This window comes from Podarcis erhardii (genome assembly GCF_964252035.2).
Source record: "Podarcis erhardii genome assembly, chromosome: 6".
NCBI lineage: Eukaryota > Metazoa > Chordata > Lepidosauria > Squamata > Lacertidae > Podarcis > Podarcis erhardii.
In genome coordinates, this window is record NC_138510.1 from 4,221,309 (window position 1) to 4,248,401 (window position 27,093).

Here is a 27,093-nt window from a genome sequence, read left to right on the forward strand (position 1 = left end):
GAGCCAAACCTCCCTGTTGTATCACTCTCTGTACTATTTCAGACATGCGGTTTACGCACTTTTCCATGTGCGTTTGCATTTTATTTATGGCACCTTAGACTTCTTGCTGCTCCCCGAAGAATTGATGCTTTTGAATTCTGGTGCTGGAGGAGACTCTTGAGAGTCCCATGGACTGCAAGAAGATCAAACCTATCCATTCTGAAGGAAATCAGCCCTGAGTGCTCACTGGAAGGACAGATCCTGAAGCTGAGGCTCCAAGACTTTGGCCACCTCATGAGAAAAGAAGACTTCCTGGAAAAGACCCTGATGTTGGGAAAGATGGAGGGCACAAGGAGAAGGGGACGACAGAGGAAGAGATGGTTGGACAGTGTTCTCGAAGCTACCAGCATGAGTTTGACCAAACTGCGGGAGGCAGTGGAAGACAGGAGTGCCTGGCGTGCTCTGGTCCAGGGGGTCCAGGGGGTCACGAAGAGGCGGACACGACTAAACAACAAGAAGACTTCTTGCAACAAAGCGAAGCCGGCAGGCAGGCGGCTCCAAGACGGACAACTGCCCGTCCCCCACCGGACAGCCTTCATTCACCCCTTTCCTCCGCGCCTCGGCGCCTGCCAGGGGCTCGCGGTCCCACCCCTTGCTGGCGAGAGCCCTGGTGTTGGTGTCGGTTTCAGGGCCAGGCGCGCGTCCGCCTCCTGTCCGCGCCCCCGGGGAGGAAGAAGCATGATTTGCATCCGCTTGCTTCCTGGAGGGGACTATCCCTCTCGCCCCCTCCTGCGCTCCTTCCTCCCGCTCCGGCTGCCCTGTGCGTAATTGCGCGCGGAGGCTCGGCAAGTGATGGTCCTATAACTATGCGAGCCATGCTTCAGGGAGAAGGCCAGGGCGAAGGCCAGGAAGGGTTAACTCCGAAGGGTGCAGAGCCTGGGAAGGACGCGCAGCCCAGCCGGGTAAGCCGGAGAGGAGGGCGAAGGGTGCAGGCAGTGGCCTCAGCCAGGACTAGCAGCTTGACCAATTTGAAGAGGTGGCTTTTCTTGTGCGTGACCGCGCGGAGAGGTGCGAGGCTGACCGAGCGCTCTCACAGTCGGTTCCAAGAGGGTTTCTATATTTGAGCATTTTAAAGGGGGTGGGAGGCGCTCCCGGGCCGTTTGCCTGCCAAAAGTCTAAGCCAAGCAGGCGGGGAGGGTGGCGCTTGCAGAGGCGGCACGGAGAGATCCTTTGGCAAGGAGGAAGCGGCCGGGAGCAGAGTTTTCCTATGCGCGTTTGCAATTCTCTATTTAATTCTGCGGGCTGTGGAAAGTAAAACGCGAGGGAGGCAAGGGGATGCAGACATATAGATCCGAGCTCCTGGCCCCACGCAACTCGGCGGCTTTGCATGCGAAAAAGCTCTTGCCATCTCCACTTACAAGGATTTCAGGTGGTATCTGCGGAACTCGCTGCAGCAGGGGGCAGCGAGGCCACCGACATGGATGGCTTTAAGAGAGGATTGGACAGATTCATGGAGAAGGGTACCTAGGGACCGCCTCTCCTGGCATGCCCCGTGGAGGACCTTAAGGTCCACAAATGACAACACTTTGGAGGTTCCAGGTCTCAAAGTTGTTAGATTGGTCTCAACTAGGGCCAGGGCCTTTTCAGTACTGGCCCCGACATGGTGAAAAGAAGAAGTACTAATAGTGAAATACAATTAATTAGTATATTGATAGTGAAATAATTATTAAGCTCTAACTTAAAATGATTTTTTTTATTCATAACAAACTTAATAAGGCAAACACATTGGCATTTGGCAAAAACAAAAGTTCCTTTAGAAACACAATTTAACAAGACTCATAATCTAATCTATAGAAACTTGCTGTAACATGAAATAATAATTGTAGGTTTTATTTTATTTGTTATCTTATATTTTGGAAATGTACATCCAGGTGTTTTTTTTCCCTTTAATTTTTTTGGGGGCCCCCAAAGAAGCAGGCCTTAAGCTGTAGCTTGTTTAAAGGTAAAGGTAAAGGGACCCCTGACCATTAGGTCAAGTCGTAACCGACTCTGGGGTTGCGGCACTCATCTCACTTTATTGGCCGAGGGAGCCGGCGTCCAGCTTCTGGGTCATGTGGCCAGCATGAATAAACCGCTTCTGGTGAACCAAAGCAGTGCAGGAAACGCCGTTTCCCTTCCCGCCAGAGTGGTACCTATTTATTTACTTGCACTGGTGTGTTGCTAGGTTGGCAGGAGCAGGGACCGAGCAACGGGAGCTCAACCCATGGTGGGGATTTGAACCGCTGACCTTCTGATCAGCAAGTCCTAGGCTCAGTGGTTTAGACCACAGCGCCACCTGCATCCTGTAGCTTGTTTAGCTTATGCATACGGTAAATCTGGCACTGGAGGTGAGCAGGGGCCAGGAACAAAATTGGAGAGGGCAACAAATGTAGGCTAGTTTCTACCCAAACTCGCACACTCCTCTCTCCATCCTTCACCCAGGAAAATAAGAGACATTGTCAGAGTTCCAGGGCACCTTCCAGCTGTGCAGAAACACTCAAGAAAGGTGAAAAACAGCAGCAGTGATGGGCAGAGGCTGTGCTATCATCAGGCCAACTGGGCAGCCGCCTCGGGCACAGACCTCCGAGGGGTGGGCACAGTTTCATACAGGTTAGTTTTTGTTTTATCAATGCTGTGAGCTTAACAGCAGCAGCACGAAGACTTCCAAAGTCCATGCTGCCGCTGCACTAGGTAAACTTCCTTTCGTGCCACGACAAAAGCTCCTGGATAATGTGCCAGATGTTTCTGTTGCCCTAAGGAGCCTCCCTGCACTTCCAGCATCAGTGGTAAGTGGAGAACGCAAAGCTCGAGCTTGCAGAACTGTCTTACGTTTAAGAATGTTGCAAGGGGAACTAGTCGGCTTGGCAAATCTATCAGCTGAGCATGTGCCCAAGCCACCTGCGCTTGACCCAAAGGAGCTGGTGATGACAAAGTTTGCCAAAGAAAAGGCACACAAAGTGAGATTGTGATCTGCATGAAATGGAAACATATAACATCGCAGTTCACAAGATTATTCAAAGTGGTTTGTGCCCTCAAGCGTTTTCTTTTGTATTTGAGGAAGGTCTCAAAGATGGTTGCATTATGCTTATCCTTGCACTCTAAAATAAATTTAGCGCTTTCAAGTTTTGTGCTTTTCATTTTTCAACTGCTTCTGAAAATTGAAGCTAGCAATTTTGGGGGTGGGTTGCAAGTACAGTGGTACCTTGGGTTAAGTACTTAATTCATTCCGGAGGTCTGTACTTAACCTGAAACTGTTCTTAACTTGAAGCACCACTTTAGCTAATGGGCCCTCCTGCTGCTGCCGCACTGCCGGAGCACGATTTCTGTTCTCACCCTGAAGCAAAGTTCTTAATCCGAGGTACTATTTCTGGGTTAGGGGAGTCTGTAACCTGAAGTGTCTGTAACCCGAGGTACCACTGTAGTTAGCCGTGCCTAGGGTGCAAAATAGCCTGGTGATAGGTTCAGCCTGGAGAGAGCGCTGAAGGCCAGGTAGAGAGGCCTGAGGTCCACTGTTCTGCCCCCTCTGCCCTGAATCTGCCACCTGAGGCCATTGCCTCCCTCTGTCTCATGGTAGGACTGCATTGGCGCTTCCGATAATGTGCAAGTTGTTGATCACTATGAGGACAGCATGATGGACTAGCCAGGCCATAATGCCTGCTGGCCCCACCTTGCTCCCCACACCTCCAGGATTTCATGTGCACACAAGACTTTGCCTTCCTGCATCCACCGACAACATGCTCAATCTGCAACGAGCTTTGATTTTCGGAAATCAGAATGAAACCCGTTTCTCAAGAAGCGCTTTTCATGGACTAAAAATACACAGCAGTTCTAGACTGTGTGAGGACTATGCAGGGGAAAAGCAAACAAGCACTCCATTGACACTGGAACAAAATATACGTGTGCTGCCATAATACTAGGGGATGAGCCATGCCAGAAGCAGGCGATGTTGCTCTCAGACAGTGTGTAGAAGCAAAGAGCTGGCCAAGCCTTTCCTGGGTGCCACGGCCTGTGCCCTGCTTGGACAAGTGCCCAGGGGAACTTCAGGGTGCCGGCCAAGTAGGTGAAGTTTGGTAAAGCATTAATGAACGTGCCCAGGTCCCTGGCTGTGTCGCCATCGCCTTCTCTTGTTGCTGCGATGAATCACAGCTCTTGTTCCTTCCAGAAATGTGTCTGCTGTCCCCCAGTGAGGGTGACTCTGATTGGCCTAATTACGTCCTGCCTTTGGGACAGGGAGGGGAAAAAAGTGTAACAGGGTCAGTGCAAGAAATTTGGGCACCAGAGGCGATCTCCAAAATGGCATGTCCTCCCACCAGGGAAAATGGGGTGAGTGGAGATGCACATCAGGAACCAGGGAGGAATTGATGGAATCAACCTTACCTGGCACTTGAAGTGGGAATCAAAGGCCATTTGGGGAGGTGGGGGCTCTGCTCTGAATCATGCTGGGAGGATGCAAAGCCCAAGAGGCCCCCAGAAGTCAGCCCTTTCAATATCCTCCCTGGGGTGGCAGGAGACTAGTTGTTCTTGTTTAGTCGTTTAGTCGTGTCTGCCTCTTTGTGACCCCCTGGACCAGAGCACGCCAGACACCCCTGTCTTCCACTGCCTCCCGCAGTTTGGTCAGACTCATGTTTGTAGCTTCGAGAACACTGTCCAACCATCTCGTCCTCGGTCATCCCCTTCTCCTTGTGCCCTCCATCTTTCCCAACACCAGGGTGTCTTCTCTTCTCATGAGGTGGCCAAAGTCTTGGAGCCTCAGCTTCAGGATCTGTCCTTCCAGTAAGCACTTTGGGCTGATTTCCTTCAGAATGGATTGGTTGGATCTTCTTGCAGTCCATGGGACTCTCAAGAGTCTCCTCCAGCACCATAATTCAAAAGCATCCATTCTTCAGCGATCAGCCTTCTTTATGGTCCAGCTCTCACTTCCATACATCACTACTGGGAAAACCATAGATTTAAATATACTGGTAGTGCCCTCTATTTGCTGAGAGGCTTTTGTTGGGGTGGGGTGGGGGGCTGCTGAGGTGACAGATTCAGCCCCCAAGGAGTGTGCCGCAGTCATTGCTGTTACTGCAGCTGCAGCCGGCAATGCATTCCTTGAAGGCCAGATATGCTGCCCCTATAGATCCTGCCGCCCGAGGCAGTTGCCTCACCTTGCTTTATGGGTGGGCCGGCCCTGATAGGTAACCAAGATGACGACCAAGAGGCAGTGTCTGGCTACGAGCCTCAGTCAGTTAAAAGCTCTTTGGAACCAAGAGACTGTTAAAGGAAGGTGCCAAGTGGTCCTTCCCGGTCAATGCCCTCCCTTGCATCCCACAGGGTTCTTGAGCTGGGGGGCCACCACTGAGAAGACTCTGGATGGAGCAGCCATCCTCTGGAGCTCTCTGGATGTTTTGGGACTACAACTCCCATCAGCCCTTGCCAGCAGAGCTGGGCTCCAGCTAGCCACAGCATCACGTGGCTGGTGCTGATGGGAGTTGTAGTCCAAATATTTAGGGCGTCTCACAATAGGGAAGGAAGCACTGGATGTTGGAGCGACAATCCCCCATACTTCAGATAGCGGGATCACTTTGAAAGGAGCCTTCTTAGTGCAGGGGTTATTATTTGTTGTTGCTTTTACTGTGTTATATATTATTCTTGTAAAATACCCCGCGGTCCTCGAAGGAAGGGCAATATAGACATTTGACAACAGCAACTGAACTGAGGGCACAATAGGGCTGTTCTGTTCTGCAGCCCTCTGTGAAAATATGTGCTTCTAAAATTATCTGCAGCCATTTCCAGCTGCCGACACCCGATCCATCGCAAGCAGCTTGTGAAATTTCTCCTCATCTCCTCCCCACCCCTGTTTATGCTGCTATTATCCCCCCAGTCCAAGGAGCTGAGGTTGGCATGCACATATATGTATATGTATATGTATATATGTACAGTCATACCTCGGGTTGAAGTTGCTTCAGGCTGAGTGCTTTCGGGTTGTGCTCCACGGCGACATGGTAGTACCGGAAAGGGTTACTTCCGGGTTTCGCCGCTCACGCATGTGCAGACAGTCAAAATGACATCATGTGCATGCACGGAAGCGGCGAATCGCGACCCGTGCATGCGCAGATGTGGGTTGCATTTGCTTCTGGATGTGAACGGGGCTCTGGAACGGATCCCGTTCGTATCCAGATGTACCACTGTATATGTATACAGTGGTATCTCTGGTTGCGAACGGGATCCATTCGGGAGTCCCGTTCGCAACATGAGCGGAATGCAACCTGCGTCTGTGCGTGTGCGGGTCATGATTCGCCGTGTCTGCACATGCACGTGACATCATTTTGCGCGTCTGCACATGTGTGAGCGGCGAAACCCGGAAGTAACCCTTTCCGGTACTTCCGGGTCACCGCGGGACACAACCTGAAAAAAACGTATCATGAAGCAAATGCAACATGAGGTATGACTGTATGTATATGTATATTCTGTTTCCTTTCACAACACCCCTGCAAGGGAGGTTATAGATTGAGGGGTTTCCACACTACAGTTCATGGCTGGCTGGCTGTGGATCTGAACTAGGATCTCTCCAGCCTGGGTTGTGGGCTGCATGCCAGGAGAGGGCAGAGCCAGAATTAAGAACAGGTGGAGACGTTGGCAAAAGTATCCTGAATTAACTAATCCAGAATAAAGACTGCCCTGTGTCCATTTTTGCCATGGTCACCTCAGATTAAAATTCCCAAACTTTGGCGAGTCTACTCAGGGGTAAGCGGTTCTACGGGGAAAGCCATTATCCTGAGGCAAGATAAGGCGGCCTTGGCTGTTGAATGAGCCTTCGCTCTGATTTTTTTTTTTTTTTTGCAGGGAAGTAAGAAGGTGTTGTCAAAGCAAGTGTGATCCCACACTCTCCAGTACATTTTCCTGCGATTTATTACCAAACCCCCCCCCCAAACACCACCTGATCTTTTTGGGGAACTGGGTTTGTTGTGCAAGAGCTCCCAATGCCCTATAATTGCACAACCTGAATTTGTTGTTACGTGATCGAACCCTGCCCTCAAACAGCGGCAACTCGGGCAGGCTTTCAGTTTGAAGTGGTAACTCAAAAAGGATTAGAATCTTGCTGCTTTTGATTTATTTTTAAAGAAAGGTGCTTTCTGGGAGCAATATTCTATTCTTTATGTGCGTGCAATCTTGCAACATTTGAAGTCCTGTTTTCTCTTTCTTGTCTTCTCTCTCTGTCTGTCTCTCACACACCCACACCCCACTGCTGCCTGGAAAGTTGTGATTATGCCCAATTTAAAGCTGGGGAATTGAGGTCAAGAAAGGTGATGGAAGAGTCCTTGAGCAAGCTTGCTTTCCTCAACCACATATTCTCTTCTGGTTCTCTGTTATCCACCGCAAAAACTTCCACCGCCTCTTTTGAACACCTGCCAGACTCTGGACTTTGGATGTTGTCGTGACTTGAGAGAGGTCATGTCAGTTTGACACCCTGTTCAGAAATTGTATTTTAGGCCTATCAGGAAATGCCAAAACTCCACTCAGTGTCAAAGGAAGAGGCAGCAGATCAGGAGAGAGAGAGAGAGAGAGAGAGAGAGAGAGCTTTCTCTGGGTCTGCCAAACCCCTGATCTTGCATAAGATGAACACAGCAATCCCTTGGTCAACACACTAAGAAGCTCTTGTTTAGAGAGGAATTTAACATTCTCCGAACTCCTGTGATGCAATTTGCAGTGACCCCCCTCTGACAGTGGGATCAAGGCAACCCAATAGGATTTTGCACTGTGGAAACTCCCTGCTGTTTGAATATAGGGCTGGATGCAGGCAGGCCAGATTAGAGAGTTGTAGAGAAACTGCAGAGGGATGCGGGTGGCGCTGTGGGTTAAACCACAGAGCCTAGGGCTTGCTGATAAGAAGGTCGGCGGTTCGAATCCCCACGACAGGGTGATCTCCCGTTGCTCGGTCCCTGCTCCTGCCAACCTAGCAGTTCGAAAGCACAAAAAGTGCAAGTAGATAAATAGGTACCACTCCGGCGGGAAGGAAAACCTTTGCGCTGCTCTGGTTCGCCAGAAGCAGCTTAGTCATGCTGGCCACATGACCCGGAAGCTGGACGCCGGCTCCCTCAGTCAGTAAAGCGAGATGAGCGCCGCAACCCCAGAGTCGGCCAAGACTGGACCTAATGGTCAGGGGTCCCTTTACCTTTACCTTTAGAGAAACTGCAGAAGGGATATTCATGTCCAGCAGCTCTACAGACCCTCCCAGGTCAGAGGCAGTAGGCACTGGGGATGTGTGGAACAAACCTGCAGCTGTCCAGCTGGGGGTGATGGCACCTGTAGCCCCAAACACCTGGAGGATGGCAAAGCCTGCATTAGGGGAGCACAGAAGTCTGCTATATATTAGACCACTCTACTCTGACTGGCAGAAGCTCCCAGGATTCTTTGAGTGCTTTACATGCAGGGTGATGATGATGATGATGATGATGATGATGATAATATTTTATTTATATCCCGCCCTCCCTGGCCAAAGCCGGGCTCAGGGTGGCTAACACCAATAAAGTTACAATAAAAACATAATAGAAAAAAATAAATAAAGCAATTAAAATACAGGTTAAAATGCAATTTAAAATGCAGCCTCATTTTTATAGTAGCCCATAGATCAAAACCACAAGGGGAGGGAAAACATAAGGGTCAGACTGAGTCCAAACCAAAGGCCAGGCAGAACAGCTCTGTCTTGCAGGCCCTGCGGAAAGATGTCAAGTCCCGCAGGGCCCTGGTCTCTTGGGACAGAGCGTTCCACCACATCGGAGCCAGTACTGAGAAGGCCCTGGGCCTAGTTGAGACCAATCTAACCACCTTGTGACCTAGGACCTCCAAAATGTTGTCATTTGTGGACCTTAAGGTCCTCCGCGGGGCATACCAGGAGGGGCAGTCCCATAGGTACGAGGGTCCTAGGCCGCACAGGGCTTTAAAGATGAAACCCTTCTTCAAAGTGTGAAAAGCCAGAAATGCTGTGTTTTGGGGGGAGGCTCTCCTGGGCATTTCTGCAGAGCGGGGCCCTTGACCTATGCCCCAAAGTCCTCCCTCGAATGCGCCACTTCAACAGGGGTGTGATGCTCCCTTCATGCCCTCCTGAATTTCCCAGAGGTACCCAGCTCACCACTGCCAGATGCTGGCCAAAGGGAACACCTTCTGATCTACCAGGGCTGCTCTTTAACGTTTTCTTTTATTTGCATTAGAGAAGATAGGATTTGCTACCTTTGCAGGATGTGTGTGTGTGTTCAAGAGGGGCTCTCCTCACCTGCTAGCATCTCATTCCCAGGTGAAACCAGCCTTGCCTCTCCACCGGAAGGTTTGCTATGCTCTTGGAGGCGCCCCTTACCAGCTCACAGGAAACGCCGTCGGGTTTTTCCTCCAGATCTTTTTGCTGGATGTCGTGCAGGTAAGCCTCCATCCTGGTACTCAGCTACATTTGTCAAAAAAACAGTGATCTGAATGAGTTATAAACATGCAACACCAGATGGCGCCAGACAGCACAAAACTTTTCCATAGCGTTTTTCCATAGGGTTTTTTTTCTTTTGTTATAACAATTTAATTTCTGACTTATTTATAGCGTGTTTTTTCCTGTGTGCAGATCCACCTCTGGTTTGTTTGCAGGGAGATGAAATGCTGTTTTCTTAATATGATGATGATGATGATGATGATTCATTTATACCCCGCCCATAATAATAATAATAATAAATTTTATTTGTATCCCGCTCTCCCCAGCCAAAGCCAGGCTCAGAGCGGCTAACATCATATAAATAAGACAATATGCATAATACAATATACAATATGCAAATAAAATAGCATTCAACATTCATTAAAATAATATAGAATAATATTAAATATCAGCATTTCAAAATTAAACAGAAATCCACTCAACAATTACAATAAGTAATTTCTAAACTGCAATCAATAAAACAACAGCAAACCACAGTGCACAACATAATACAATACAAAATAAGAAGCAGAGACTGGAGGGCGGGGCAATGCAGGTGGAAGGAGGCCTTGCCTGATGGAGTCTCTGCCCTCACAGTTCTTCCTCCAGGCATAGCTTCCTTATGAAGAATCCCAGGACCAGGGGGTGGGACCAGGACCATCTGGGCGGCTTCCAGCAGAATACTATAATACAATGATTCATCAAATATTAAAAGCTTCCCTAAGCAGGGCTGCCTTCAGATGTCTTCTAAACGTCAGATAGTTGTTTATTTCTTTGACATCTGATGGGAGGGCGTTCCACAGGGCAGGTGCCACTCCTGAGAAGGCCCTATGCCTGGTTCCCTGTGACCTCACTTCTTGCAGTGAGGGAACCGCCAGAAGGTCCTCGGAGCTGGACCTCAAATGTGTTCCATCTTCCATTGGCAATAAACTAAATATTCTAGATATCTGGGGAGGCCTGCCTAAACAAAGAAAAAAAAATGTTTTTAGTAGGCGCTGAAAAGAGGGAAGGATCCTGCCTGATGTCAACTGACAGGGAGTTCCGAAGTGTTGGCGATGCAACACTAAATAATCAATTTCGAAATGTTGTTCGGGTTGATGCTCCAGGTCTTTCCACACTGCCTAACAGATTCAGTCTCCTCCTTTGCCTCGATCTAGCTGGAGCCTTTCCATGCTTCGCTGATCCTTTTCCTGGGGAAAGCCTGGGATGCTGTGGCCGACCCCGCCATCGGATTCCTGGTCAGCAGAAGCCCCCGCCGGAGGTGGGGCAAACTGATCCCTTGGTGAGTGAGAGGGGAAAGGGGCAACCGGGTGGATCTGTTGGTGTTTTGCAGGAAAGATCAAGGGGCAGCCTGGTCGTAAAAGCTGGAGGTGCGTTAAGCGAGCTGCTTCTCATAGGACAGTGGAGTTGGAAGGGACAAAAAAGAAAAAGACCATCTAGTAGTCCATGGGTAGGCAACCTAAGGCCCGGGGGCCAGATCCGGCCCAATCGCCTTCTAAATCTGGCCTGCATACGGTCCAGGAATCAGCGTGTTTTTACATGAGTACAATGTGTCCTTTTATTTAAAATGCATCTCTGGGTTATTTGTGGGGCATAGGAATTCATTCATATTTATTTCCCAAAATACAGTCCAGCCCCCCACAAGGTCTGAGGGACAGTGGACCGGCCCCCTGCTGAAAAAGTTTGCTGACCCCTGCCTTAAGCCAAGGGTGCCGAACCTTCTCGGCTCCACGGGCCGAATTTGGCAGGAGTTGAGGTTTTGCAAGTCTCCCCTCTTCCCCTTTTATATTTCCAACTTTGGAGATTTAAAGGGGGAGAGGTGGTTGGCGAAAGACTTTGTGAGTTTTTCCTGTCCACCCCCCTTTTGAACCAGTTGAAGCTGAACCTTCAGGGATGGATCCTGGCATGTTCCTGATGTGGCCTGACAGTTGCACCAGCGATCAGACCCCTGGTTTCACATCCCGGTTCCGCAGCTCTACCTGTTGGACTCCTGCCTTTCACATGGCCCTTAAAGACATAAAAGCCCTTCTGGCAAACAAAGACTTCCACCTTGGGCATCCAGCCTGCCATTGCCCCCTCTTCCAATAATTGTGACAAATTCCCCATTGCAGTGGAACCTCCAGATACAGGGATAGTCTACCTCTGAGCACCAGATTTTTTTTTGGCACAGTCAATGCAATCCTGCTTGCTCCCTGGCGGCATCCAGCCGGCTGCTCTTAGCAACGACAGCCCTGCAAGGCGGTCCTTACGCTCTCTTGTTCTCCTTGCAGGGTCGTTTGCTCCACGCCATTCGGGGTCTTCTTCTACACTATGCTCTGGTTTGTGCCCTCAGATTCCCTCTCTGTGTCACTGAAGTTCTTTTGGTATTTGGTCATGTACTGCCTCTTCCAGACCTGCATGAGTGTAAGCGCTTGTGCGTGGGATGGATGGATGAATGAATGAATGTTCCCTTCAGCCATTCATGTATTTATTGATGCTGAGGTTTATATATAGACACGGCACATCCTGGACTTCTAGGTGGGCTTTGTAGACTAGGAGGGTAAAAGACACACACACACACACACACACAAAACACACACAACACACACAGCGGGGAGTTTAAAATAAAAGCCACATTTTTAAAAAGCTACAAGTAGGCATTGCTAAGAGCCCTGCTCACAACATTGCATTAACTGCAACTATGATCACTGCAGATGGTGACAGCAGTCACGAAATTAAAAGACGTCTGCTCCTTGGGAGAAAGGCGATGGCAAACCTAGACAACATCTTAAAAAGCAGAGACATCACCTTGCCAACAAAGGTCCGTATAGTTAAAGCCGTGGTTTTCCCAGTAGTGATGTATGGAAGTGAGAGCTGGATCATAAAGAAGGCTGTTCGCCAAAGAATTGATGCTTTTGAATTCTGGTGCTGGAGGAGACTCTTGAGAGTCCCATGGACTGCAAGAAGATCCAACCTCTCCATTCTGAAGGAAATCAGCCCTGAGTGCTCCCTGGAAGGACAGATCCTGAAGCTGAGGCTCCAAGACTTTGGCCACCACATGAGAAGAGAAGACTCCCTGGAAAAGACCCTGATGCTGGGAAAGATGGAGGGCACAAGGAGAAGGGGACGACAGAGGATGAGATGGTAGGACAGTGTTCTTGAAGCTACCAGCATGAGTTTGACCAAACTGCGGGAGGCAGTGGAAGACAGAAGTGCCTGGAGTGCTCTGGTCCATGGGGTCACGAAGAGTCGGACACAAATAAACGACTAAACAACAACAACACATTGAGGTTGAATCCTGACAAGACAGAAGTACTGTTTTGGGGGGACAAGGGGCGGGCGGGTGTGGAGGACTCCCTGGTCCTGAATGGGGTAACTGTGCCCCTGAAGGACCAGGTGCGCAGCCTGGGAGTCATTTTGGATGCACAGCTGTCCATGGAGGCGCAGGTCAATTCTGTGTCCAGGGCAGCTGTCTACCAGCTCCATCCGGTACGCAGGATGAGACCCTACCTGCCCGCAGACTGTCTTGCCAGAGTGGTGCATGCTCTGGTTATCTCCTGCTTGGACTACTGCAATGCGCTCTACATGGGGCTACCTTGGAAGGTGATCCAGAAACTACAACTAATCCAGAATGCGGCAGCTAGACTGGTGACAGGGAGTGGCCACTGGGACCATATAACACTGGTCCTGAAAGACCTACATTGGCTCCCAGTACATTTCCGAGCACAATTCAAAGTGTTGGCACTGACCTTTAAAGCCCTAAACGGCCTCGGTCCACTATACCTGAAGGAGCATCTCCACCCCCATCGTTCTGCCAGGACACTGAGATCCAGCACCAAGGGCCTTCTGGCGGTTCCCTCATTGTGCGAAGTGAGGTTACAGGGAATCAGGCAGAGGGCCTTCTCGGTAGTGGCGCCCACCCTGTGGAACATTAAGCTTTAATGTTTAATAGGTTATTTTATTTTAGTGTTTTGTTGGAAGCCTCCCAGATAGGTGGGGTATAAATAAATAATAAATAAATTATTATTATTATTATTATTATTATTATTATTATTATTATTATTTCCACCCTGACAGATTCCCTGCTTTACCTTTACCTCCTTTTAGTGCTACCACGTCCCTTATTCCTCGCTGACCATGTTCCTAGGAGGGAGTCAGATGGACCGCGACTCTGCGACCGCCTACAGTAAGTCTCCTGGCACAGATTGCCATTGATCTGGAAATGCAGTGCTTGGCTTCCTTGTTTTCTGAGATGGTGAATCTCTACAGCAGGCATCCCCAACCCCGGCCCTCCAGATGTTTTGGGACTACAACTCCCATCATCCCTAGCTAACAGGACCATTGGTCAGGGATGATGGGAACTGTAGTCCCAAAACATGGGGGTGCCTGCTCTACAGGGATTTCCTAGTCTGGAAAAAAATAATGGAATCATAGAGTTGGAATGGAGAAACAAGGACCCTCTAACCCAGGGGTCAGCAAACTTTTTCAGCAGTGGGCCGGTCCACTGTCCCTCACACCTTGTGGGGGGCCAGACTATATTTTGGGGGTGAAAATGAACTTGCCCCACAAATAACCCAGAGTTGCATTTTAAATAAAAGCACACATTCTACTCATGTAAAAACATGCCGATTCCCGGACCATCCACGGGCCAGATTTAGAAGGCGATTGGGCCAGATCCGGTCCCTGGGTCTTAGTTTGCATACCCACGATAGAGACAGGGGTCAGCAAACTTTTTCAGCTGGGGGCCGGTCCACTGTCCCTCACACCTTGTGGGGGGCCAGACTATATTTTGGGGGTGAAAATGAACGAATTCCTATGCCCCACAAATAACCCAGAGTTGCATTTTAAATAAAAGCACACATTCTACTCATGTAAAAACATGCTGATTCCCGGACCATCCACGGGCCAGATTTAGAAGGCGATTGGGCCAGATCCGGCCCCCGGGCCTTAGTTTGCCTACCCATACTCAGTCTAGCCCAGCCCTCTGCAATGTAGGGATCTTTTGCCCAGCATGGGACTCAAACACCCAACCCTGAGATTAAGAGTCTCATGGTTTACCGACTGAGCTACCCCATCAGTTCATTTGTCTTGCCCTGGTGTCGTTGCCTGAGGCCTGGTGTGACAGTATCAAGGTGGAGATTACACTGACTAATTAACGGGGATTTTACGGAGAGGGAACATTTCTGTGCAAGGGTATTTCATAGAATCATAGAAACTTAGAGTGGGAAGGGGCCTGAGGGTCATCTAGTCCAACCCCTGCAATGCAGGAATCTCAGCTAAAGCATCCATGACAGATGCCCATCCAAACTCTGCTTAGATACCTCCAAGGAAGGAGAGTTCACCACCTTCCAAGGGAGTCCATTCTACTGTCAAACAGCTCTTGCCATCAGAAAGTTCTTCTTGATGTTTTGTCGGAACCTCCTTTCTTGAAACTTGAAGCCATTGGTTCGAATCCTACCATCCAGGGCAGAATAATAATAATAATTTATTATTTATACCCCGCCCATCTGGCTGGGTTTCCCCAGCCACTCTGGGCGGCTTCCAACAGAATATTAAAATACAATAGTCAATTAAACATTAAAAGCTTCCCTAAACAGGGCTGCCTTCAGATGTCTTCTAAAAGTCTGGTAGTTGTTGTTCTCTTTGACATCTGGTGGGAGAGTGTTCCACAGGGCAGGTGCCACCACCAAGAAGGCCCTCTGCCTGGCTCCCTGTAACCTCACTTCTCGCAGAGAGGGAACCGCCAGAAGGCCCTCGGCGCTGGACCTCAAGCTTGTTCCATCTTCCATGTGACGGCCCTTCAGATCTTTGAAGATGGCTATCATACCTCCTCTCAGTCTCCTCTTTTCCAGGCTAAACATACCCGTCTCCTTCAACTATTCCTCATCAGGCTTGGTTTCCAGACCCTTGATCATCTTGGTCACTCTCCTCTGCACACCTTCCAGCTTGTCCACATCCTTTTTAAGGATGGTCCTGCATACTATCTGTCTATGGGACGGTTCCCTTGTGTTGCATGCCACTTTGGACGAAATCCTGAATATTTGTGGTGCCCAGTAGTTGGCATGATCATCCTGCTACCAAGATAACAGCTGGAGCCACCAACGCCTACTATTTATCGGTTAAACCCAGGGGTAGGGAATCTCTTCCAATGTGAGGTCCACTTTTGCTTCTGGGCAACTTTCCAGGGGCCACGTAGCAGTGCTGGGAGGGGCCAGAGGCAAAAGTGGGTGGAGTCACAGATGTGACATCACCTTTGGTAAAGCAGGCTAGGTTAAGGTTACCAGATTTTTTCCAAATAATCCGGGGACACTTTTTTTTTTTTTGAAAAGAGAAAAAAAAGATATTAAAATAAAGTTTTGTTGTTGTTTTTTTTTAAGTAATATCTTCTCTTCTGTGGTTTCCTCTGTTGCGCATCCTTCCTCAGGGCCCCAGCCTGCTCTCTTGGAGCGCAAGCCGCCGTGGAGTAGGCTCAGGTCGGGCCTGGGCTTGGCCACATGTCCTTGCCCTCCCGGTGCTCTCCTAACTCTCCTCAACGGGAGCACCAGTGCAGCAAAGTCAGGGCTCCCCTCTTTTTCCTCCTTCCTCTTTCTCTCTCTTCCTTCTCCTTCTCCTCTCCTCCTTCTCCCTGCGTCGGCTCCAGAGTTTTTACTGGCCCCGGAGCGCCGCTGGGCAGTCGGCTGGGTGGCCAGGCACCCTCACTCCTGGCTCGATTTGGGTTGCCAGGAGGGGGGGCATGTTCAGTGGTATCCTCAGTTGACGCACTGTGCATCCCCAGTTCCCCTTTGGCAGTGGCAGCGACAGTTTCAGCAGCCCGGAGCCAGCCTGGTAGTGCAGTTGGCTCTGGCTGCTCGCTGCCATGGCACCCGACATTTTGCCTCGCCGGAAGTCCCCATATGATGTCTCTTGTGCCGTTGAACCAATCACACAACATTCATTCCCTCATGAATGAACTTTATTACGGTCACAGACCAGGATAAAAAAACATATAAATAAAATAGCAGTTAGGATTTTTTTAAAACAGATAATTGTTAGAGCAAATAAGGACAAAGAAACAAGCATAGGATAAAACATCTGAATAAAATACAAGATTAAACACGGATAATGGATGGATAAAAACTGATAATTAAAACAGTTAAGAACTAAAAACAAACAAAAACACGCAGTTAAAACAACTGTAAGAGCATAAGAACTAAAAGACTCGCAGTTAAAATAACTATAGGAGACTGCAGAGTAGAAGCCTCTGAAATAGAGGACACTCAGAACATTAGAAACTGATGTGCAAATATGGTTGACTTAAGACTTAAGACTTCATTCCCTCATAATAAATCTACAACACTTAAAATATAAATCTGGGGACTTTAAATGAAATCCGGGGACATTCCGGGGACGGATTTTGTCAGGGACAGATTGTAAATCCGGGGACTGTCCCCGGGAAACGGGGACGCCTGGTAACCATGGGCTAGGTTCCAGCCATGCAAAATCCAGAGTTGTAGAAACATCTGCAGGCGCCATTCTGATCTCTATCCAGGCCCCTTCTGGGCAGGCAAATATCACTCAAGGAGGGTGTGAGATGGGGATGGTGAGGGGTCTGGCCTAGGGGAAGGGTGTGTGGTCTGGGTGGAGTCCTGAGGGCCAGATGGAAGAGCCTTGGGGACTGCCCCCCCCCCCCCGGTTTAGAGCTGTGCTGCGTGTCCTTTCCGCTCACGCCTCTCCCACTTTTCCATGGTTTTCGGCAGGGATGGGAGTGGAGATGCTGAGCACCCTGGTGGGGTCGGGTATCCAGGGGCAAATCGTCGGGAGTCACCACGCCAGCATGAGGAAGAGGTGCGACGTGGCGAATGGCACCCTGGCAGAAAACGACACCTCTCTGCTCCCGGATGTGCTGGAGAATGCGGTAAGAGTTGGGCCAGCCCTCGCCTGCTGTAGGCAACCAGCCATATGGGAGCTGAAATGGGACTGGGAGTCGCATGGAACAAGCGAGAGCTGCAACAAAATGTTGCAGCGTGCCCCAGGCTAACAGAGCTGCTCCTGTTCAGGGTTCTAGCAAGCGTAACCTTCCTTGAGGAGGCTCCATTCCCCCATGCTGCCATCCTTATTCAGATTAGATCCATTAATAATAGTAGTACAATCGTACCCTGGGTTACAGACGCTTCAGGTCGCGTTTTTTTGGGTTACGGATATGCCAAAACCTGGAAGTACCGGAATCGGTTACTTCCAGGTTTTGGCAGTCGCGCATGCGCAGAAGTGCCAAATCGTGCTTTGCGCATGCGCAGAAGACCAAATTGCAACTTGCTCGTACACACGCGCAGCGCTGTGGGTTGCGAACGTGCTTCCCACATGGATCACGTTTGCAACGCGAGTGTCCACTGTAGTAGTAAAAGGTAAAGGGAACCCTGACCATTAGGTCCAGTCATGGCTGGCTCTGGGGTTGCGGCACTCATCTCGCTTTATTGGCCGAGGGAGCCGGTGTACAGCTTCTGGGTCATGTGGCCAGCATGACTAAGCCGCTTTTGGCGAACAAGAGCAGCGCACGGAAACGCCGTTTCCCTTCCCGCCGGAGCGGTACCTATTTATCTACTTGCACTTTGACGCGCTTTCAAACTGCTAGGTGGGCAGGAGCAGCAGTACAGTGGTGCCCCGCAAGACGAACGCCTCGCAAGACGGAAAACCCGCTAGACGAAAGGGTTTTCTGTTTTGGAGGCGCTTCGCAAAACGAATTTCCCTATGGGCTTGCTTTGCAAGATGAAAATGTCTTGCGAGTTCCTGCAGGTTTTTTCCCCTCCCCCCCCTTTTTCTAAGCCGCTAAGCCGCTTATCAGCTGATCCGCTAAGCCGCTAAGCCGCTAAAAGCCGCTAAGCCGCTAATAGCGCTAATCCGCTAAGCCATCAATGGGCTTGCTTCGCAAGACGAAAAAACCGCTAGACGAAGAGAATCGTGGAATGGATTCTTTTCGTCTTGCGAGGCACCACTGTAGTAATAATAATAATAATTCATTATTTATACCCCGCCCTTCTGGCTGGGTTTCCCCAGCCACTTGTGGGATGTACCGTAATCCATTGGTGCAGTCAGATGCAGCATTCCTTATTTCCTAGAGAGGCACAGGCAGGGAAACATCCTGTCAGTGTAACTTCCTCTTAGCTTCCTCTCCCTGCATGTGACCTGGGAGATGAGTGTGGTTCTCGCTGACTCCACAAAAGAGCCACGTCACGAAGCCATGTTCTCAGCCTTCTCCATACTTCCTTGTTGCTGTTCTTTTGCTGCCATGCTTCTCTCCTGCAGCCATTTTGTTGCCTTAATGCAATTTTGCTGTCTGCTGGCTCTCAGCCAGCAGCACATGAGTTCAGTCTCCCTATCAGATGAACCTGGAGATTCTTGGGTAACTATTAAGAAAAGCCTGCCTTCCGGGAATCATACTGCGAAGTGAAATGTGAATAAACCTTTTGTTACTTTGCTCAGAAAGACTCTTGTGTCTTTATTCTTTTAAGCGGGATCAAAAGGGGACACCAGGAATAAACTTAACGAAGAGATTCAAATGAACCTGCAACTATATTGAGGGGAATCTTCTCTGCTACATCACTTACTAGTGTGAGTGAAGGAAGGCTAATACTTATTCAATATACAGTGGTACCTCGGCTTATGAACTTAATCCGCTCCAGAAGCCCATTCGTAAACCGAAACCGTTCTTAGACCAAGGTGAATTTTGAAAACCAGGACACTACTTCCAGTTTTGCGTAGTTCGTTAACCAAATAGTTTGTGAACAGGGCTGTTCTTAAACCGAGGTACCACTGTATGCTTTCCTACAATCCTTAATATTTCCATACTACTCTGGGTGGCTCCCAACAAAATTAAAAGCACAATAGAATTTAAAACATTAAAAACTTCCCTAAATGAACAAACACGACTAACTTAGGTCCAGTCCCTTCAATGGGTTTACTCTGAGTGAAATATGCATGCATTGCGCCAGAGAACAAGCCATCAGATTTTGACTGGCTGTGATTTTGCACTTGGCCAGTAAATGGTTTTCTCCGTTTCCCTTTCAGCGCACGGCGTATGTTGTCGCCTCCCTGGTCCTTGGCTCTCTTTATTTCCTTTCCTGTTTGGTCCTCTTCTTGGGAGTGAAAGAGCAGCCAGGTAAATGTATAACTATTACATGTATTTGGCGCTCAATGTGACTTTTCTTGAAGGTTCAGCCCTGGGCCTGGTCACAAGATCCAGGGTACATCCAGACAGATGCTTATCGTGGGATGGCTGCGGCTTATGCATGCAAGATTCTTTGCAAAGTCCAAAACAAGACCCATCTTCCCTTCTGAAAAAGTTAAAAACACACCCAGTGTGTTGCCAATCACCCATTTGCATCTTCTGAATTGCCTGCTTGCAATATTAAGATCCTGTCTGGAAACACCCTGTGAACAAAGAAATGCATTGTTGTTTAGTCGTTTAGTCGTGCCCGACTCTTCGTGACCCCCTGGACCAGAGCACGCCAGGCACTCCTGTCTTCCACTGCCTCCCGCAGTTTGGTCAGTCTCATGTTGGTAGCTTCGAGAACACTGTCCCACCATCTCGTCCTCCATTGTCCCCTTCTCCTTGTGCCCTCCATTTTTCCCAACATCAGGGTCTTTTCCAGGGAGTCTTCTCTTCTCATGTGGTGGCCAAAGTCTTGGAGCCTCAGCTTCAGGATCTGTCCTTCCAGTGAGCACTCAGGGCTGATTTCCTTCAGAATGGAGAGGTTTGATCTTCTTGCAGTCCAGCATGAGTTTCACCAAACTGTGGGAGGCAGTGGAAGACAGGAGTGCCTGGCGTGCTCTGGTCCATGGGGTCACGAAGAGTCGGACACGACTAAACAACAACAACACCAATATGTCCAAATTTTTGTCCTTCCAAATTATCCATTCTTTCCACTACATCATAAGTGTTGTTAAAATCCTGCTAATGTTTTAACCTACTTACTTGTAAGTAAATTATAAACTTTTCCCATTCTTTTTTTAAAAAGTTCTTGCCCTCTTGGTTTCTGAGCTTCTCAGTTAATTTTGCCATCAACTTGGTTTGCGAAAGGAAAGTCTAAAGGAAGTTAATGCTAACCTGCTCCCCTTCTATTACATCATACGTTTGCCTTGGGCATTCTGGTGCAGAAAGGCAATTCAGAAATGGCAGAAATAAATCCATGTTACTGTTCCTTTCTTCCCTCTTTATTTATTTTTGCCAGGACGATACACCCCTTTGGGGAAGACCAGACTCCCATTCTTTGCCAGTCTGCGGGCCGTCCTAAACCACAGCTCCTACACCCGGCTCCTTGCAGGTTTCTTGCTGGCATCGCTGGCCTTCCAGGTAACAGCAGGCCCTACCATGGCTGGGTAACAGGGCTTTCCTGAGGCGGAAGCGGGACACAATTGCTCAGCGGTACACTGAATTTGCTGGATGGGCCATAGCTCAGCAGTAATAATAATAAATAATATTTTTTTATTTATACCCCGCCCTTCCCGGTTCAGGAAACCGGGCTCAGGGCGGCTAACAACAAATTTAAAACACTTAATTGATGCAACAAAAAACAGCATAAAATACAGTATAAAACATGAATAACAATAAATTCAGAATTCAAAAATCAGTTTGGGGGGGAAACCCATCCAATAAACATTAGATGATCACCAGGGCTAGCTGGTTAAATTAGTCCTATTTGGGCCAGTGAGGGGACCAGGAGAGAATTAGCTGTGGGATCCCAGAGCAGCTAATCTTCATAAAAAGGGAAGGGGGAGGGAAGGAAGGGGAATAAAAGATCAGGCTAAGTTCAAGTTGAAAGCCAGGCAGAATAGCTCTGCCTTACAGGCCCTGCGGAAGGAAGTTAAATCCTGCAGGGCCCTGGTCTCATGCGACAGAGCATTCTAGCAGGTTGGAGCCACCACTGAGAAGGCCCTGGCCCTGGTGGAGGATAGTCTGACTTCCTTAGGGCCCGCGACCTCTAAACTATGATTATTCACGGAACTTAAGGTCCTCTGCGGGGCAGACCAGGAAAGGCGGTCCTGTAGAGCACCTGCTTGGCTTGCTGAAGGTTTGATTGATGGCATCTCCAGTTAACGGGGTCCATAGCAAGGGATGGGAAAGCCCTTTGCTCCTTCCGTCCCTGTTCACTGAGTGGACAATGCTGGGTTAAGCTCAGCTTTTCCCCAACCTGGTAAGGATGTTAAGAAGAGTGCTCTGGATCAGGCCAGCTCCCATCTAGTCCAGTATCCTGTTCTCACTTTGGCCAACTAGATCCCCATTATGGGAAACTGGCAAGCGGGATCTGAGTGCAAGATCCCTCTTCCTTCCAGTGGTTTTCAGCAGCTCTTTTTGTCTTTGGAGGCAGAGCTGAGCCATAATGGCTAGTAAGGCGAAGGCGAAGGACACATGGACAATTAAGTCCAGTCAAAGGCAACTCTGGGGTTGCAGTGCTCATCTCGCTTTCAGGGCGAGGGAGACGGCGTTTGTTCACAGACAGCTTTCCAGGTCATGTGCCAGCAGGACTAAACCGCTTCTGGCGGAACAAGACTCCGTGATGGAAACCAGAGCTCACGGAAACGTATGGCTGATAGCCATTGGTCACCCTCTTCTCCTCCATGAATTTGACCAACCCTCTTTTAAAGCCATCCAAATTGGTGGCTACCTCCTGTGGGTGAGAGTTCCATAATTTAGCAGGGGCTACCTTTGAAGGTTGGGACACAGGTGGTGCTGTGGGTTAAACCACAGAGCCTAGGACTTGCCGATCAGAAGGTTAGCAGTTCGAATCCCCATGACGGGGTGAGCTCCCGTTGCTCGGTGCCTGCTCCTGCCAACCTAGCAGTTCGAAAGCACGTCAAAGTGCAAGTAGATAAACAGGTACCATTCCAGCGGGAAGATAAACAGCATTTCTGTGCGCTGCTCTGGTTCGCCAGAAGCGGCTTAGTCATGCTGGCCACGTGACCCGGAAACTGCACGCTGGCTCCCTCGGCCAGTAAAGCGAGATGAGCGCCGCAACCCCAGAGTCGGTCACGACTGGACCTAATGGTCAGGGGTCCCTTTACCTTTACCATTTAACCTTCCTTGAATTATTTGCACGGTCCGTTGCCAGCTTGCAAAGCCTGGTGCCCAGCACAGAGGTGCACCCTGCTTTGCAGGTGCCACTGACTGGCAGCATGTGCAAAACGCACTTTCAGTCCAGGTGTATCTTTACCTGCCCCAGGTAAGGGCAGGTGAGTGTGGCTTGACCAAAAGAACCTGGCAAGGTGGTGTTTCCCCACCACTGATTTTCATTCTGAAAACAGCCTCCTTGACGGTCACTGAGGATAAAAATTGAAGCAATGGTTTAGCAGGGAGTGGCAAGCCACACTCGCCCGTTCAGCGCCCGAATGCTCTCTGAGGCTCTTCCGTTTCCACCCACAGCTTGCCCAGGGAATCTTTGCCTTCTTCTGCACTCATGCAGCTGGACTGCCTGGCAGCTTCCAGCATCTGGTGCTCATCATGTTGGTACGTATTGCCTGACCTTTTTTATTTGATTTTTCAAATACAAATTTCTAACTAAACCAAATACATTTCCATATACAGTAGTACCTTGGTTTTTGAGCATCTCGGTAGCCGAACATTTTGGTTTTTGAATGCCGAAAAAGCGGAAGTAAATGCTTACGTTTTCGAACGCGCCTCAGAAGTCAAACGGCTTCTGCTGTGTTTTTTTCCACATTTTCTGCATTGACTTTGCATACTGCCCTTTGCGCCATGGTTGTCGAATGTTTCGGAAGTCGAATGGTCTTCCAGATCGGGTTACATTCCACAACCGAGGTACCACTACAGAGAGATTTCTCTGAATCTCGAGACCTCCCCCCATCCCCTCCGTCCTAATGTCAATGTTTTCAACTGCATATTATATCAAATCTATATCTTATATCTATCCATATTATCCACAGCGTTTGTTACATTACAAGTGAGATTAACATCCTGCAAATGTTTTCATCTGCTTACAGTGGTCTCTTAAATAAATTATAATTCCCCCCCCCCTCCTTTCTTGAAGTTTTTGTTTTCTTGGTTCCTGAGCTTTCTGGTCAGTTTCGCAATTTTAGCTTAATCCAACATTTTAGTTGAACATAACATACAATAAGCATAACATACAACAATACAAACAACCAAATAAAAGACTTCCTTTATCCTGTATCTGCCCTCATTATTTACTTCTTATAAGCTGTTTCCTTTATGAATAATAATTAAGATTTTTCTAATTATAACTTAAATATCCACAAAGTCTCCTGCAAACATTAATCAAGACAAGTCCAGGTATGTATTTTAGGGCATTGATTTGTGAAGTATTCTCTGCATTTCCCCCCTGCTTTTTGAAACTCTTGTCTAGTGTGATCTCTAGCTGCCTCTGTTAATCTGGCCAGTTCAATATACTCTAACAGTTTGTCTTGCCATTCCTTTTTTGTTGTGCCAAAGAGCTCTGGGTCATATGGGGTGTTGAGTTTCCTCTCCCCTCTCTTACCCAGGTGGTCGCCTGCCTCTCCATCCCTGTCTGGCAGTGGTTCCTGGTAAGGTTTGGGAAGAAGATGGCTGTCTTCATAGGCCTCTCGGTGAGTGTCCATCACAAGACCTGTTCTCAATGACTTGTCTGCATTTTGCCTTTTTCAGTTGCAATTGCAGAGGGTGGCGACAAGGAAAAGGGACCGTTTTAGCCATGGCTTCCTCCTCGTGGCATGCTCTCCGCAGGGAAGCCTGCCTGGCTCCGTCATTGACATCTTTAATAATAATAATAATAATAATAATAATAATAATAATAATTTATTATTTATACCCCACCCATCTGGCTGGGTTTCCCCAGCAACTCTGGGCGGCTTCCAACAAAGTATCAAAATACAGTAGTCTGTTAAACATTAAAAGCTTCCCTAAACAGGGCTGCCTTCAGATGTCTTCTAAAAGTCTGGTAGTTCTTCTTCTCTTTGACATCTGGTGGGAGAGTGTTTCACAGGGCGGGTGCCACCACCGAAAAGGCACTGGACAGATTAAGTCAGAGGTCAGCAAACTTTTTCAGCAGGGGGCCGGTCCACTGTCCCTTAGACCATATTTGGGGGGGAGGGGAATGAATGAATTCTTATGCCCCACAAATAACCCAGAGATGCATTTTAAATAAAAACACACATTCTACTCATGTAAAAATACCAGGCAGGCCCCACAAATAACCCAGAGATGCATTTTAAAGAAAAGCACACATTCTACTCATGTAAAAACACGCTGATTCCCAGACCATCCGCGGGCCAGACTGAGAAGGTGATTGGGCCAGATCCGGCCCCTGGGCCTTAGATTGCCTACCCCTGGATTAAGTCAACTGTTCTCTTGTTTGTTGATGTTTCCTGCCGCTGAAGTTTCCCGCTGTTGCTGGGTCTGTTTCATAAGTTTCATAATAGTTTTCCTGAAGTTTATTATCTGTTTTTATTATATACTTTATGCTCTCTTTTTAAAAGTTGCTTAGAGACTCGCCCCGCCCCCAGCTTTTACACTTTTCTATAAGTGACTAACAAGCCAAATAAATTTTCCAGTAATGTAACAAACCTGTGATGTGGAGAAAAAAACCTTGGATGAGGCCCTTTTCTCCACCAGGCATTGTGCCAGGAGAGAGCAGGATTGGAGCATCTCTGAAATTTTTCTACCCTGCAGATTAAAAGTGCTAAGTACTTAAAAGTACTATGTCAGTGAAAAGCACCTGACACATCTAGGATGTGCTGAGAGAGAGAGAGAGAGAGAGAGAGAGAGAGAGAGAGAGTGTCAGTGAGATTATGCATTTCCAAAAGAGAGATATTGGTCCAAGACTGCACTGTGACTGCAGAGGTGAGCCTTAAACACTGTATATCACCTAATATAATGTTAAGAGCCAACTGGCTATAGAAAACCATCAGGGACAGGTTGGAAAAATATATATGCCAAATTCCAGAGGGGTAACAAATGAGACCTACAAGTAAAGCTGTAGATCAGGTTGTGGAACTCCTGCTGCGCTCCACAGGCTTGTGGATAGCTGCCTGAAGCCCCCGGAGTGCAGCCTTTGAAGCCTCCGCAGAACAGAGGGGTGCCTTCACCCCGCTGCCCTGCAAAGGCTTTGCGCAGCCTGCATTCGCTCTATAGGACGCACAAACATTTCCCCTTAATTTTTGGAGGGGAGAAAGTGCGTCCTATAGAGCGAAAAATACGGTAGATGGCTGTGAGGAAGTGAGGGCTTTCCATCTTGTCAACTGATGGAGGAAGACCAGCAGGAACGAGCTGCTGTGCTCATTAGGCCTGACATCCCACCAAGTCTGTGGAGGTTGAATTCACCCCATCTTTGAACTGTGTGATTACGGACTGGCATGCCTCTGTGACAAGACCCCCATGGGAATCCCGCAAGCAGGACCTGAGTGTGAGAGCAGCTCTCCCCACTTGCAATTTCCCACAACTAGCATTCAGGTGTATCCCATCTCTGACAGCGTAGGTAGATCAGGTAGCCATCCTGGCTACTAGTTGTCGATGAGGTGGCTCTTTTTCCTCTTTTTCTTTCCTCTCCTCCTCCCGCTCACCTTGTCTGCTGCAGCTGATCATCCCGTCTCTCATTGTTATCACGGTCGTGACCCACAACTTCCTGGTCTACGTCTTCATGGTCGCCCTGGCAGGAAGCAGCCTCGCCGTCCTCTACTTGTTGCCATGGTGAGCGGAAGGGAAGTCCCGAACAATAGCGGGCTCGTCTGGGGAGGGCGTATCGCATCCGGACGGAAGCTTCCTGAAATCCCGTGCTATGCTTTCCAGCACTTCGGCACTCCGGGAACTCTCAGAGGCACTTGGTTCATAAAATGCAGCGCTACACACATGGATGTGAGAAAAACAAGCATGAGAGAGATCTATAACAGGGTCTGCCGCTGCATTTGCTTCAGCAAGTTTTTCCGTTTGGAGTTTTCTGAGAGCCAATGTGGTGTAGTGGTTAAGAGCGGTAGTCTCGTAATCTGGGGAACCGGGTTCGCTTCCCTGCTCCTCCACATGCAGCTGCTGGGTGACCTTGGTCCAGTCACACTTCTCTGAAGTCTCTCAGCCCCACTCACCTCACAGAGTGTTTGTTGTGGGGGAGGAAGGGAAAGGAGATTGTGAGCCGCTTTGAGACTCCTTTGGGTAGTGATAAAGCAGGATATCAAATCCAAACTCTTCTTCCTCTTCTTCTAATTCCTACTTGCCCCTTGGCACGACCAGCCCAAGAGATTTTGCCGCTTGAGGCAAAACAAAATGAGGTGGCTGGAGGTGGCCCAGGGAAGTCCCGATACTCTGAAGGCAGTGGGAGAGAAAATGGGGGGCTGGAGGTGGCAATGGCAGCAGGCACAGAAGGTGGCAAGCGGCACGCTCCTTGTGAACCAGATCTACCTTCCCTCCCAGCTTCGCCCAGCCTTCTGCCTGAGGCGACTGCCTCACTGAGGCTAATGGATGAGCCGGCCTTGCCCCTCAATCTCATCTGTCTTTCAATACGATGATACGATATGGTAATCTTTATTGTCGTTGTCCCATACAGAACAACGAAATTGAAAAAATCTACAACAAACATTCAAAAACCAACAAGCCTGCTATCCCAGCCTGGTTAACCCCCTAAAAATACCCCATAATTAAATACAATATACTCCCACAGAAACTACCTTACACTGTGTTTAGAACCAAAATCGCA

The 27,093-nt window shown here is 48.8% G+C and overlaps 1 protein-coding gene across 6 annotated transcripts in view; it reads left to right on the top strand.

Moving 5' to 3' along the window:
- The first annotated feature begins 497 nt into the window (after positions 1-497).
- Positions 498-27,093, top strand: part of LOC309344909 (sodium-dependent lysophosphatidylcholine symporter 1-B-like) — a 33,621-nt gene continuing 7,025 nt past the window's right edge. For 2 of the 6 annotated variants that reach the window (XM_081867797.1, XM_081867798.1), the window contains exons 1-11: positions 499-941; positions 9,293-9,412; positions 10,609-10,733; positions 11,722-11,854; positions 13,538-13,616; positions 17,167-17,324; positions 19,472-19,562; positions 20,635-20,756; positions 22,824-22,907; positions 23,915-23,998; positions 25,984-26,096. In XM_081867797.1, coding sequence (XP_081723923.1) covers positions 846-941; positions 9,293-9,412; positions 10,609-10,733; positions 11,722-11,854; positions 13,538-13,616; positions 17,167-17,324; positions 19,472-19,562; positions 20,635-20,756; positions 22,824-22,907; positions 23,915-23,998; positions 25,984-26,096 — 1,205 coding nt within the window. In that variant the 5' untranslated portion in view covers positions 499-845. Of the gene's footprint in view, positions 942-4,246; positions 4,342-9,278; positions 9,413-10,608; positions 10,734-11,721; positions 11,855-13,537; positions 13,617-17,166; positions 17,325-19,471; positions 19,563-20,634; positions 20,757-22,823; positions 22,908-23,914; positions 23,999-25,983; positions 26,097-27,093 lie in introns of those variants that run through there. The other 4 variants (XM_081867801.1, XM_081867799.1, XM_081867802.1 and 1 more) reach the window with 4 other exon arrangements.